The 12,968-nt window shown below is 41.0% G+C and overlaps 1 protein-coding gene across 2 annotated transcripts in view; it reads right to left on the reverse strand.

Moving 5' to 3' along the window:
* Nucleotides 1-728: 728 nt before the first annotated feature.
* Nucleotides 729-12,968, reverse strand: part of slc43a1b (solute carrier family 43 member 1b) — a 29,343-nt gene continuing 17,103 nt past the window's right edge. Inside the window, exons 8-16 of one of the 2 annotated variants that reach the window (XR_011694399.1) lie at nucleotides 8,768-8,910; nucleotides 7,957-8,103; nucleotides 7,726-7,761; nucleotides 7,424-7,556; nucleotides 7,053-7,182; nucleotides 6,817-6,890; nucleotides 5,593-5,716; nucleotides 3,012-5,493; nucleotides 729-2,978 (exon numbers count right to left, since the gene is read on the reverse strand). Coding sequence is in view for 1 of the 2 variants with exons in the window: in XM_071504581.1 (XP_071360682.1) it covers nucleotides 5,269-5,493; nucleotides 5,593-5,716; nucleotides 6,817-6,890; nucleotides 7,053-7,182; nucleotides 7,424-7,556; nucleotides 7,726-7,761; nucleotides 7,957-8,103; nucleotides 8,768-8,910 (1,012 nt within the window). In the remaining variant the exon portion in view is untranslated. Of the gene's footprint in view, nucleotides 5,494-5,592; nucleotides 5,717-6,816; nucleotides 6,891-7,052; nucleotides 7,183-7,423; nucleotides 7,557-7,725; nucleotides 7,762-7,956; nucleotides 8,104-8,767; nucleotides 8,911-12,968 lie in introns of both variants that reach the window. The other variant, XM_071504581.1, reaches the window with a different exon arrangement.

Raw genomic sequence — 12,968 nt, forward strand, 5'->3', positions numbered from 1 at the left:
ATCCTATTTCCTCCCAACAACAACCTGACTGTTAAAACACACCTGCCATGGCTACTTGGATGGAAATCTCCATGCAGGCAGCAGCTGGGGCCTCCGGCCTTTGGCCCTGGCTGCTGCCAGCACAGAGGAATAAAAAGTGTGAAAAATATTGCTTTTGGATAATTGCAAACAGATTAAAAAAAAGAAAAAAAGAAATAAAAAGCCCTAATAATAAAAAGTCCAAGATCGTCAAAACATCTTATGGATAAAAATGTGCGTTCTTTAAAGTTCCTGTTGGAATGGTGCTTTGTGTAGTAGTGTGCTGTTGTTGCACTATAGTACTAACAAGGCATTGTACATTGCACAGACTTTTAATTTGAGGATGCATTTTAAGTTAAATGTTAATTATATGTTATCAGTAGCCTATGTTCATTTAACATTGTGCAAATAAGGACATTGAGTTTCATGTAAGGTTTGACATCATTCTAAAAAGAGAAACACTGGAGGTGATCAAAGGAAGTGTTTTATTTTCTGAATTGTACTCACTGTGCCTCTGGTGGCTTCACTTCCTCTCAGTTCAAACCTTTCCTCAGAAAGGCACTGAGAGCATGAACATTAGAGAGACCCTGAATGTCTTGCTCACATACTTCATTATGATGAACAGCTCCCAGTTAAGAGAATCTGTTTGGGCTCTTGAAGCAATTTTCTGTTTTAAGAAGTGAAATATAGAGAGAGGAAAAGAAACACAGTCCTTTCCAATGATTTTTAATTGTTTACATTTCTCCACAACAAATCAAAGCAACATCGCAAATCAAGTCAGACACCAAATAACATAAAATACATTTTCTTCTTCAAAACAAAACTTATTTACATTGAACAATTATTTCCATATATCAGCCAATTGCCCCTTCAGATGATAAATATCTGTTATCTCTTACATTTGATTTTAAATTTTATTTTGACAGAACTTTAGCTCCCTCTTCGCCATTGGTTCTGCTGTGGCCTCAATTATCTATCACAATAAAATACAATAAAATCAGCAACATCTGTACACTGTGATGCAGTCCAATGCAATACATACATAATAAATACTACCGTTCTGAAGCTTGTAATGTCCAATTTCATAAAGACTTTCTCACAATAATATGTGTGGTCAGTGAATTTGTACTGAACTTGTATTATATTTTGTTGTGTCTGTCATATTTTCTGTCTATAGGTACCATCAGATAAGCAGCTGCTTATTACAAAAACATGATTAAAAGGTGTTTTTGTATTTGTGTGGATGCTGACTTTAAATCAAATCACTTTTGCTTGGACACACTTCACACATAAGTGGACAGCTGCGGACGCGTTCAAACTATCATCAAGGATCCACCACAGTCTGGCATTTTGCTCATATGCATTTCCCGATCCACACTCCATTGCAGTTGGAGGCCGTTATGCACCATGCATTATTTTTCAACTGTTACAAAAATGAAGAAGTCACATCAGTGAAAAACAAATTCATCTCTGTCAAGCCTCTGTGAAATATCTTGCCACAAGTTCAGAGCCATTTGGATTCTCCTCTTCAAAACAAGAATCTGTTTTGTTATCTGGAGCACACACACTTGGCGCAGTTGCTATGTGTCATGAATTTTGAGCTGCACAGGGGTCCACACATTGCGGACTCTTGCGGTCAAGGGCAGATGTTGACAGTTATGTCACATGGACCCAAGTGGACCCTTGCAGGCACACAGATATGTAAATTATGACTTGGCTTTAAAGTGATAATTCATGTTATTTGACATGTGGTTGTGTAAGGTAGTGATCTATAGTCATTGTATTACCTGCAGCAGATTCAGTTTAGAGAAGCAACAGCAGCTGAGTGATGAGCTGTTGTGGACAGGGTCAGCAGGAAAAAAACGTGTTTTAGCCACTTAAAAAAATACCAACTGGGGGCGACCCAATGGCGGAGTGGTTAGGGCGCGTACCACATGAGCTGATGCTCTTAGTAGGCGAGTGCCGGTTTGACTCCCGACTGGCCCGACTCTTTCCTGCATGTCATTCCCCTCTCTCTGCCCCTTTCCTGTCACTCTCTACTGTCCTCTCGAATAAAGGCAGAAATACCCACAGAAAAAGCTAATATCAATTTGTGTTCTCTTTATATATTTTAACCACTAACAGCCATCAAACAGCTATTTCCTTCAAAACTAGATTTTTTCAACCGTTGAACTACCGTATTCCTACACAAAAGCACAGCTACGCTTAGCTCTAACAGCTGATCTGAGGTGTAATACAGTGGTTTGACGGTTCACAAACTGTAGTTCTGAAAGAAAGAGCTGTCTGAGATAAAGTTAGGAAAATATTCTAAATAAAGTGAACACTTCAACTGATATGGCTTTTTTTCTTCAGCAGATAACCCCATCCACAGCAGCTCATCACTCAGCTCCTGCTGCTTCTCTAAGCTGAATCTACTGCAGGTACTACTACACTGACTATAGATAAGTACCTCACATAACCATATGTCAAATAATCACAACTATCACTTAAAACATCACCAGGCCCCAATTTAAAGAGGTCAAACCGAGGCACTTCTTGCAATACATACACGTTACACACACAAGCACACATTTCAGCTATTTTATACATCATTATGCAATCGCTGGACAAATCTTATCATTTCGCTACTGTCACATTTTCTATTAAGATCACACAAGCTCCTTGTTTACAGGTTTCACTCGATGCTATGTTGTGCTCTCAGTGTGCAGACAATCACAACAAAACCAGCACCTGCAGCAAAACCCTTTTAACTGTGTGATTCTCTGTCATTTAATACTGCAGTCACTTCCTGTGGTGTCAGCTCCTCCTCATCATTTTGGTCCTCCTAACGCCACAGTCAAACCACAGTTCAATTCCCATTCATGTCACTGTGAAAAGGGGCAGAGACACTTTGGCTTCTGGTTGAAAGTTGACTGGCCTACAGCATTCAATCTCATTGAACTTTGACTTGTAATACTGCCCTGAGAGAGAGGGAGGGGTGGGAGGGGTGGGACATTCAGGAAATATTTTTGCATGGTGAAAAGTGATTTTGTCTCATTCTGTTTCAAACTGACATGAAAAGGATCAGCTGCACCATGACAGAGCTTTGATTGGCTAAAATATCCATAGATTGTGAGGTTACATTAAACCAGCAAAGAAGAACAACCATCAACAAGATTGACAATCTTAGAAAAGTCAGACAATCTATCTCATTTTGGATTCCTCCATTATTGCACTACCATGTAGTACACTGTGCACACCACGTGCTTACTTGTGTAATATTGTCTCAAATCAAACATGGCTGTTGCTACTTGCTGCTTGAAGCTAGCTAGCATTCATGGTCGGAGTATCAAATCTGCCAATGCTCACATTTTGAGCATGAACCTCACACAGTTGACACAGATCTAATGATTACATGCCATACATGCCTTTTCTCACTCAAGCCTTTCGTCTTAGCTCCCCGCAATCATAGCAATACACACCTTTAAGGTCACCCAGCTCTGGACCTCAGTATATTTTCCGAGGTGAGCATGATAAAATTTGTGAAATAAAAGCCTAAAATAACTTGACTTTGGTGCTGCAAAGATTTTGTACCATATATGACTTTCTCACCTGATCACTGGCATTATTGTTCAATCTTCACTCAGCACGGTGATTCTTCGATTGCGTCAACAAACTGGACAAGCAGCTGAGTCACGATACTGGTAAGTAAAGAATTTTACTACTGGACTGCTTGTAGTTCAATGCCACTCATCCCCAACCGTGACGAATGCCTCTATTGAAGTGACGCCATGTTGAACCGCGGACATCCATGTCCATGATCCTGGCTAGTTACTTTCACTTGAATTAACTAATTAGCTAGCTAACATTAATTCCATCCATTCAATGTCAGACTGATAAACTTTCTCTGAAAGTTGAAATGCTTTCTTTCAATTCAGTCTGTGTAAAGGGTTGAAATGCATGTTAAAGCCAAGTGACCTTTCTCACAGATTACCCCAGCAGAGGCTGAGAACATTTGCATAAAAATATCAACTGACCCTGTGTTTACTTTCTTACTGACACAGACAAAAATGAAAAAACTATAATAGTCAAAATCATCTTTGGGAAGAGCAAATTTAGTTGTTTTTACATTTCTAATATGAACTTGCGTTAATTTATGAGCATCAAATGTGTTGGTAGGTGGACCTTTAAAATTTTGGACAGAGTCAGGCTTGCTGTTCCTCTCTGCATTCAGTTTTTATGTTAAGCTAAGATAAACAGCTGCATAAAAATTAACACACACAAGGTAATAAATAGTATTTATAACCATAATGCCCACTGGGGGATTATCTGTAATGCCCCCTGAAAGTCGTTTACCATGTTGCTTTCATGCTAGCCTGCTGTTAACAGCAAGTACCTCCTTGAAGTGTAGAAACTACTCGGTGAAATGATCAGATACATTGTATTCTGCTATATATTTTTGGTATGGCCGATATGGAAGCGCAGAGTGGGTGGAGTTAATTACTTTCAGGCCTGCTATTTTAACATACAAATTAAAGCAAGACTGTGACTGCTGTTGAACAGTATCAACAATCACATAATCACATGGGGTAACAAGTTATGTTTCTGCAACTGTATTAACCTTGAATTTTAAAAACATGTCTGAGTTGTCTTGCTATGTTGAAATTGCGCTCCTAATGATATGTCATATGGTTATGGTTCCTCTATTTGCTGTTTACAATGATGAATTACTCAACACATAAAATTTCAAGCACATTCATTCATCTAAAAGTCGAGTTATGATTTGAAAAATCAATGAAAATACTTTAAAGCTACTGTTAATTGGATGAAACATGCAGAAAAACACTGGTGTGGTCCTTTTTTATGTTTATTTATCACCTATCATTTATCGCTTATTGTTAGGGTCAAGGGTTTAGGGCCTGGAACTTTTCCTAGTATGCCAGTCCATCACATGTATATTTTCTCTAATTTAGGGTGTTAGTGGAGAAAGCCAGCTCCCATAAATAGGGAAACAACATGTATACTCCACACAGGAAGGAACAGAGCTGAGGTTCAAACCCATGACCTTCAAGTTGTGAGGTCACAATGCTAACCACTGAGCCAACACCGTAACACAATGTACTCAAGTGAAAAGTCTGAGACTATTTTCTAAAGGAGAACCCTGACACCAGGGTTACAAATGTAACTTGTATTCTGTATTCATAAACTACTGAACAGTAATTCCAAAAAATGTTATATAAATTAATAATTTCCCTCCAATGATCAATAATCTTAAACACTGTGCCCGTTTGGTGTGTATCCATTAGCTGCATGCCCATTGGCTGGCCTCTTTGCAGTTCCACTAGCTGATTGGTTTAGAGGAGTACTCTCTTTGTCTTGGCTTGCAGCCAGCCTATCACGTGCTGCGTTTGCCCTCATTAGGTTTCTACGGTGATAGAACAGATAGCCCGGCAACAGGAAGCCAGCCACAGAGAAGATGAGAAGGCCCAAATTGATCTGTTGTAAGGAGAGTAAGGATGTTAGTGCACATGCTATATGTATTTACATACTCTTAACTTCTCTGTGATTGTGTGTGTGTGTGTGTGTGTGTTCTACCCAGTAAGGATCTCCACGGAGGTGTCCAACCATTAGCATGAACAGTGGCTGTTGGAGCAAGGCGAAAGCAGCGCTGATCATTGACTGCATGCCTGTGAGTGTCCCAAAGTGGTTTGCTGGATATCTAGAGCAGGATGGCAAAATAAGATTGATTTTTCCAATCACTGTCAAATATATGAGCAACACATGAGAATTAAAATGCATGTGTGGATGATGGGTACATGTAATACTGGCCAAAACCAAATTCTGACCACCCTGTAATTGACTGCAACAAGGTCTTCACAGACTACAGCACAGTTTGCACAGACATCTTGCTTGTTAAATGTCCTATATAAAGGTAAATTAAAGTAAATGTCCATGTGAAGTATCAGTGTTCCGTCCACAGAGCCTGTATTCAGAAACTGAGCCTTAAAACGAGCCGCCAGGACTACTGTAATTTTGTAAAAAAAGCAGTCACTGTTCTCAGCCATGCCCCAAGCCCTGCCCACCTGTTTACCTGAAATTTGCTATATTTTTATTCAATCACTCAGAAAATCAGAAGAGAGGCTCTAAGCCTCTCTTCTAATTGGCTAAGAGCCTGAGACAGGAGAGCACACACAGCTACTAAAGAGAAACACACTGAGATGGTTTCTTGTTATTAAAACCACAAATATATCTTTTTATGGATATCAACACCTTAAATGAAATACAGGAGAAGAGTAAAACATGGGTCCCTTATTTCTGGATGGCCTGGTCAGTTTTGATGAATTATATGATGGTTTTAAAGCAGCATGTATATGTATATGTATGTATATATATGTATATATATATACATATATTCCTGATGATCTGGTAAATATAAATCCAATATGCATCTTATTTTTAGCTCTGTTTTGGTCTCCACCAGCTCCTGAGAAAAACATCTGGCTGAGTAAATGCTCCACTGTTACAGCTAGACTCTCTAGGTTTGTCTGCTGTTTTGTACTGGGACAGTGCACAGTGGGATTATCGAACATTTGAGAGTGCTGAGAACAAACCAACAGTAAAGCTGTGGGGTTATAATACCAAAAGCAGGGGCTGTAAGACACTAAAGAGTACCACAGAGCTGAGAGAAAGTCCAGAGTCAGGTGATTCTCTGTGGGTCTCTCATCACAAACCACACTATTCCCATTATCCATACTCCTGTCTGATCCATTGTTAACATAAAAACGTTGATTAGAGCAGCTCGTCAGCAGCAATACTCACACAGCAGCATAGAGGCCTCCACAGCAGGAGTGAATAAATCCTCTCACTATAGTGTGTAGAACAAATGACACCACCTAACAAAGAAAGACACAACGGACACACATATACATGATCATCATACGTGTCACTGTGTGTTTTTTTATCTGTGCGTCTGTAAATTCACATGCACTGTTCTTTGTACTGTATTCACACACAGAAACTTTGATCTTCACATTTCTATACAGCATTTTTCTAACCTGTAGGGGCAGGTTGTCAATCAAGGAAACTATTCCAAAGGTGACCAATAGGAGGTTGGTGAAGATGAAAGCTCTCATGGCATTGGTCAGTTTCTGGACCTTTCTGTCTCTCTTTGGGGGATCTGATTGGCTGAAGGGGACAAATGTCAAATATCAAAGAAGTGCAATGCTAAGGAAGAGGTGTGGATATTACAGAGTCCCAGATGTTGGAGTAGGACAGTGTCCTGTTATCGTGAGGACTGGATTGGCAGGAAACCAATCACTCTATCAATGTAGTATTTAGTTTCAAGCCCAACCCATACAGTAAGCATCAGCTGGATGCTGCAACACAATGCCCAAACCTCAAAAGAAGCTAATGAACCTCTTAATACCTTTTCTCCATTTGTGTGTTTGCATTCTCCTCTTCACACTCCTTCATTCTCCAGTCCATGATGTAGCCAATCAATGGACAAGTCAGAAGACACAGTAGCTGCATTGAACCAAAGATGGATGAGTAGAAACCAACTGGGGAAGACATGCAGAGACAGAGTGAAGTCAACAGAAGCGAATGGAGAATAGAAGACAGACAGATGTCAGTTAGATGCATGAATTTTTTTTCATTTTCATGAGTCAAGTCCCAGTGGGTGGTATTCACATGTAAAAAGCTGCACCCACTGAGTGTCTTGACACTTACCTTGTTCCTCCATCTCCTTCTGCAGCTCTTCAGAGGCTGAGGGGGAGAAAAGCTGCAGGTCAGGGATTGTCACACGTAGTTTAACACAAATCCTGATTATATGTACACAACATTAGTGGCAACATCAGTCAGTGTTGACCCAGCTTGTTATCCAGTGCTCTTGTTCGCTGAAAACAAAGTAGAACTTTAAGAATCTTAAAGAAAATAAATCATGCAAGTTTTTATTCTCACGGTTGGGGTTGCCGTGGGTGACCAGAAACTCCAGCATCTTGTTCATAGCACCCATGAAGAAGATCAGCCTCAGCTGGGTCATTGCCATGGTGATGACACTCCACAGGAAGATGGGGGAGCACACAGAATGACAGAGTGGCACTGAGCCTGAGGAAGAAGAGAGAGAGAGAGAGATAAATAAAGATGGACGTAGGCTCTCTGACGTCACCCACAGGTGACTGAAGAGCAATTTTAAAGCTCAAAGTGGGCTGCTCCTCTGTTGCCATCTTGGCAGTGCCCGACTCTGTCTAACTCCCCGCTAATCCAAAAATGGGTAAAGAGGTGGAGCCGAGACTTTGGTGCATGCTGGTTTAATATGTGTTGCTTTAATGTTGGCCAAATTATTTGTATTTTATTTTATACACGTGGTCTGACACCTGCCTTTATCCCTCTGATTGTCGTGGTTGTAGACGATTTAATTCTCCGCACAGGGCAGGAACCACTGTACCAGCAACAATAATTAGATTTCTAATAAATATAAACACTTCATTGGTTGTTGCCTTGCATCTACCAGAGGCTATTCCCTCACAATGTAAATTAGTTACAATCGCTATTTAATATCATGTGTTAAGTGTCAATGTCAAGTTACTTATTTTGCATTCCTTTTTACTTAAAAAAAACAATTAGGCCATAAATAATGTACAGTTCATTATTACTGAGAATATAGGGCTGTTATTTTGCTGTTTTACTTTTGAGATGTTACTTACCAATGCCACCCTTCCCCAAGTCCGTGCCCCAACCAACACAAATGTAACATTAACAAACTCCTTACCCTGGGCTGTACTTTGGGAATCTGTCTGCTCGGGGTTGGACCTCTTGGCTCCCATAGTGTCTTCCATGGTGGTCACATGAGTGATGTATCTGTCTCCAGTGATCTTGTCCTCTGTCACAAGCCCACTCAGCCTCACCTTTTTCCTGGTGAAAAAAGAGAAAAGGATTCAATTAGTAAGACATGCAAAATAACCCAAGAACTTACCTGATGGTGACACAGTTCAGGTCTCTGCCCAGATGTTCTGTGCAGTTTAAGTCTGGACTTTGGCTGTGACATTTAAGGACAGTCAGAGACCTGGATTAGGTTTTCTACTAGGAGCTCTCTGTATTTGGCTGAATTCATCCTTCCCTAAGTTTTGACCAGCCTCCCTGTCCCTGCTGCCGAGAAGCCCACACTTAACTGTAGGACTGTTGTTATCCAGGTGATGAGCAGGACCTGGTGTTCAGCAGAGCTCGTATTTGGAGTGGTTTAGTAGCTGCACCCAGTGATCTCGTGAAGCTTTATGTGTAGACATGTATTCACTCTCTGTTCCCTGTTCAGTCAGTGCCAAAGAGGGACTTTTTTGAATGTCTGTCGCTGACTGACTGACTAAGTGAAAAAATTACACCACAGTTTCTATTTCTGTCATCAGTGTTGCCAATTTAGTGCCTTTGTCGATACGTTTACAGACTTTTCAGACCCTTTAAAGGTTCTGTAAACAACAATTTTCTATGTAAAGATATAATAGAGTAATGGCGTCCTGAGCAGAGAACGAAGTCACATCCCCTCTAGTGCTTTAGTCTGATATTTCTCTCTTCTTTATTTTGGTGTCATTTGGTTACATGAACTAACTCATGTGCATGTTAGTGCATGTGAGTCCCTCCTGTGGAACCGTTGGTCCTCATCAAATTTATAAACACACATGCACCATCCACAGGTGAGACAGCACAGTGCAGTATGCAGCATTCAGGTGAGAGTGACCTTCCAGAATTTCCTCCACTGAAGAAACCACTTTTTCATCTAACAAGGCCTCAGAAGAAGAAAGAGAACGGATCAGAGCACAAGTGGACTGGACATGAGGACTACCGGTTCAAGTCCTGGTGGACCATCAAAAGATCCATAGAGTTTATTAAGTTTTTACTGATTCCATCAATGTCATTAATGCAGCCAGTCCCAGTGGAAAAGTCCAAGGCTGAATTTCTCTCCCAGTCCAATACTGGTCTGTCTTTACTGAGATGGAGAACCCTACTGTAGTGTAGTTATCAAAAAGAAAAGAAGCTAGCAAGCAGGCTTAACTCAAAGGAGTAGTCTTTACTTCAGCAGTTGGTGTCAAGTGCACATTTAAGGTCATACACCCAAGTCTAGTCAACACTGACACTGCCACCTACTGGTATATTATATTATGCAGGCACCAGTCTATGCCACACATCCCTCTCTTTTCAGAAAAGTTTCAGTCCTAACAAACAAACATATTGTAAATGTAACAGCTTAGTCCAATGCTTCAATGGTGACCTACAATGCTTAATTATAAGGTACAACTGAAATTAGCTTCTGAATATCTCATTATTTCCTGTCCTGGCAATTGTGCTTATTAATAAAACACACAAAACAGTAACACATTTGTAGCCTTCATAAATTTCCAGCTTTCACTTTACAATTGTGATGGCTTGTGAAACAATCCAAAAACTTGAAATGTCCATAACCCTGTGGATTGAGAATGTACAACGGTCCATAAAACAAGTTTGATGTGTATAACAGTCCATTAATAACACCAACCTGACCCTTTGAGAAGACAGAGGTCATCTGTCATAATCCCTGAGCCACACAGGTGGTTGAATCTGCCTGCGACACCACTGGATCACAGGAGAAGCTTGAGCAGATGGGGGTGTTAGAGGGGCGTGAGCGGACATGTAAACATCCTCAGGCCGTATACAAGTACTGTGTGCGTTTGGATCATGGGCCAGGGGATTTGCAGGGGACAGGTCTATGGCATTCCATACATTAACATCAGAAAGTTTGTAGTTTGAAGAGCCTTTCTGGGAAACAACTTGGAGTGGCTAAGTACACTTGGAAGTGACTTTTCCTTGTAATTCCAGGCTTCCTGATGTGGACCACACTGAAATGAAGGAAACTGTGCACTGCGAAGCCCATTCATGTATCATTTAACTTTGGCTTGATTCTATGCAACAGTGTCTCTGAAGGCCTCACACTGACAAGATGCACTAGGAGGCGCAAGTGCTTTAATGTTCAGTTTGGTGCGGAAGGGATGTCAATGAAGAAGCTCAGCAGTAGGGCTGCTACTAACGACAATTTTAATAGTCGACTAGTCACTGACTATTGAAACAATTAGTCGACTAATAGGATAATTATTATTTTTTTCTTAAATTTAGCATGAAGTTGCTTTAATTATGTGGCAAATGATAATAAACACAAGAAAGATGGGTATCCAGGCTAAAATGCTCCCAAACTTTAGAAGTTTTGGTACGCGTAGCTGATGTGTTGGGCACCGCCATTTCTGTGTATGTTACCGCGACTCTCGGCAGAGATTGTAATTAAGTGAGATGCCTCACTCTGTTGGAAAAACACGCCTGGCGACAATAGTCGACAATGGAATTCCATTTCTATTATTGATTTTTGTCGACAACGTTGACGAATCGTTGCAGTCCTACTCAGCAGGGGAATTTGAGTCACTGCATGGAAGTGGCACGGTAAATGAGGAGGAAGTCAGTGACAAAGGGCTTCCAGGGCAAGTTATGGCAGTTTTATCATGCTGGGAGCAGGAGGTACATGACTTAATAGCAGCTTCCACATCTGAGTATAAACCAGGCCACCAATAAAGCTCTCTAAATCTCTGCTTATTCCTGACTATACCCTGGTGAGTATCATGGGCAAGCTGTATGAGTTGTGGCTGAAGAGCTGGTGGAATGATCACTCACTGGGTGCCACCAACGAGGTAACCATCCAGTTCAGCCAACTCAGCCTGAACACAGTAAAAATGCAAAGGGACCTGGTCAAAGCTTTTAGCAGTAAGGGGCCAACCATTTCTAAGATATGACATAACCTGCTGCCACACGGGGCAATCCTGGTAGGCAGTAGCTGGTCTGTAGTAACAGCTGCAAAATCTACAGACACCAGTGCTATCATGTCCTCACATAACGCTTGTGGGTTAGAAGAGGGCAGGGGCAGATGTGACAAACAGTCCGCTACAACATTATCACAATCAGGTTTGTACTCCACAGTATAGTTAAACCACATGAAGCAAGCCGACCACCGTTCAGTCCTCATGTCTTCCAAAGCTTTTTGTGGATAGCCGAGCTGTAAGTGGGCTATGATCTGTGTGCAGAGTGAAATGCCTTCCCCACAGGTATGTGTGCCAATGCTCCACTGCCCACACACAGGCAAGGGCCTCTTTTTCTGTGATATAGTACTTCTTCTCGCAATCAGTACAGGACCAGGATGCAAATGCAACGGTCTTTTCTGTGTCTCTGTGTATCTGCATGAGCACTGCACCTATGCTATGATCACATGTGTCTGTAGTATGCGGCAAATTGTCACCAATATGTTATGTAGTTATCGAAAGGAAAAGAAGCTAGTAAGCAGGCTTAACTCAGAGGAGTAGTCTTTACCTCAGCGTTCGGAGTCAAGTGCGCATTTACATTCATACAGCTGAGTCTAGTGAAGGCCGACACCACCACCTACTGGTATATTAAATTATGCAGGCACCAGTCTATACCACACCTATGAGCCACCAAAGGGCTCCAGTTTGACTCAGAGCTGTTTTTTCTTCTCCTCATGTGTAAGTAAATTGATGAAGTGTTTGTTTTGGTCTGAGATGGTGGTGAGAGATGGTCTAGTGTGACATCTAGTGGCAATGACGATTGTTTATTTCACCTTTAATGATTTTCAAAAAGCACCTACCGACAAATCTTTCTGGAAAAATCTCACCTACTTCCTTTTAAAAGAGAGTCGCTAGTACTGCCCCGCAAGTGTGAGGTCAGGGTTTCCCTCCACAGACATCCCTCATTCATCAACAGTGTGGCAGGAAGATGTGTATGAACTATTAACTTAATAAAATATTCAACACAGTGGCTTTTAACAGCACACATTCTAATATCAAGAATGGATGAAATGCTGTTGAAAAAGAGAAATATCAAAATAACTCCCCTCAGCTCTACAAGCATCTTAACACATTCTCAGCACATTGTTTTGTTCATGTCCAGTG

The sequence above is a fragment of the Trachinotus anak genome, unplaced genomic scaffold, assembly GCF_046630095.1.
Source record: "Trachinotus anak isolate AG129_WGS33_773 ecotype Australia unplaced genomic scaffold, CSIRO_AGI_Tana_v1 ptg000019l, whole genome shotgun sequence".
Lineage (NCBI taxonomy): Eukaryota > Metazoa > Chordata > Actinopteri > Carangiformes > Carangidae > Trachinotus > Trachinotus anak.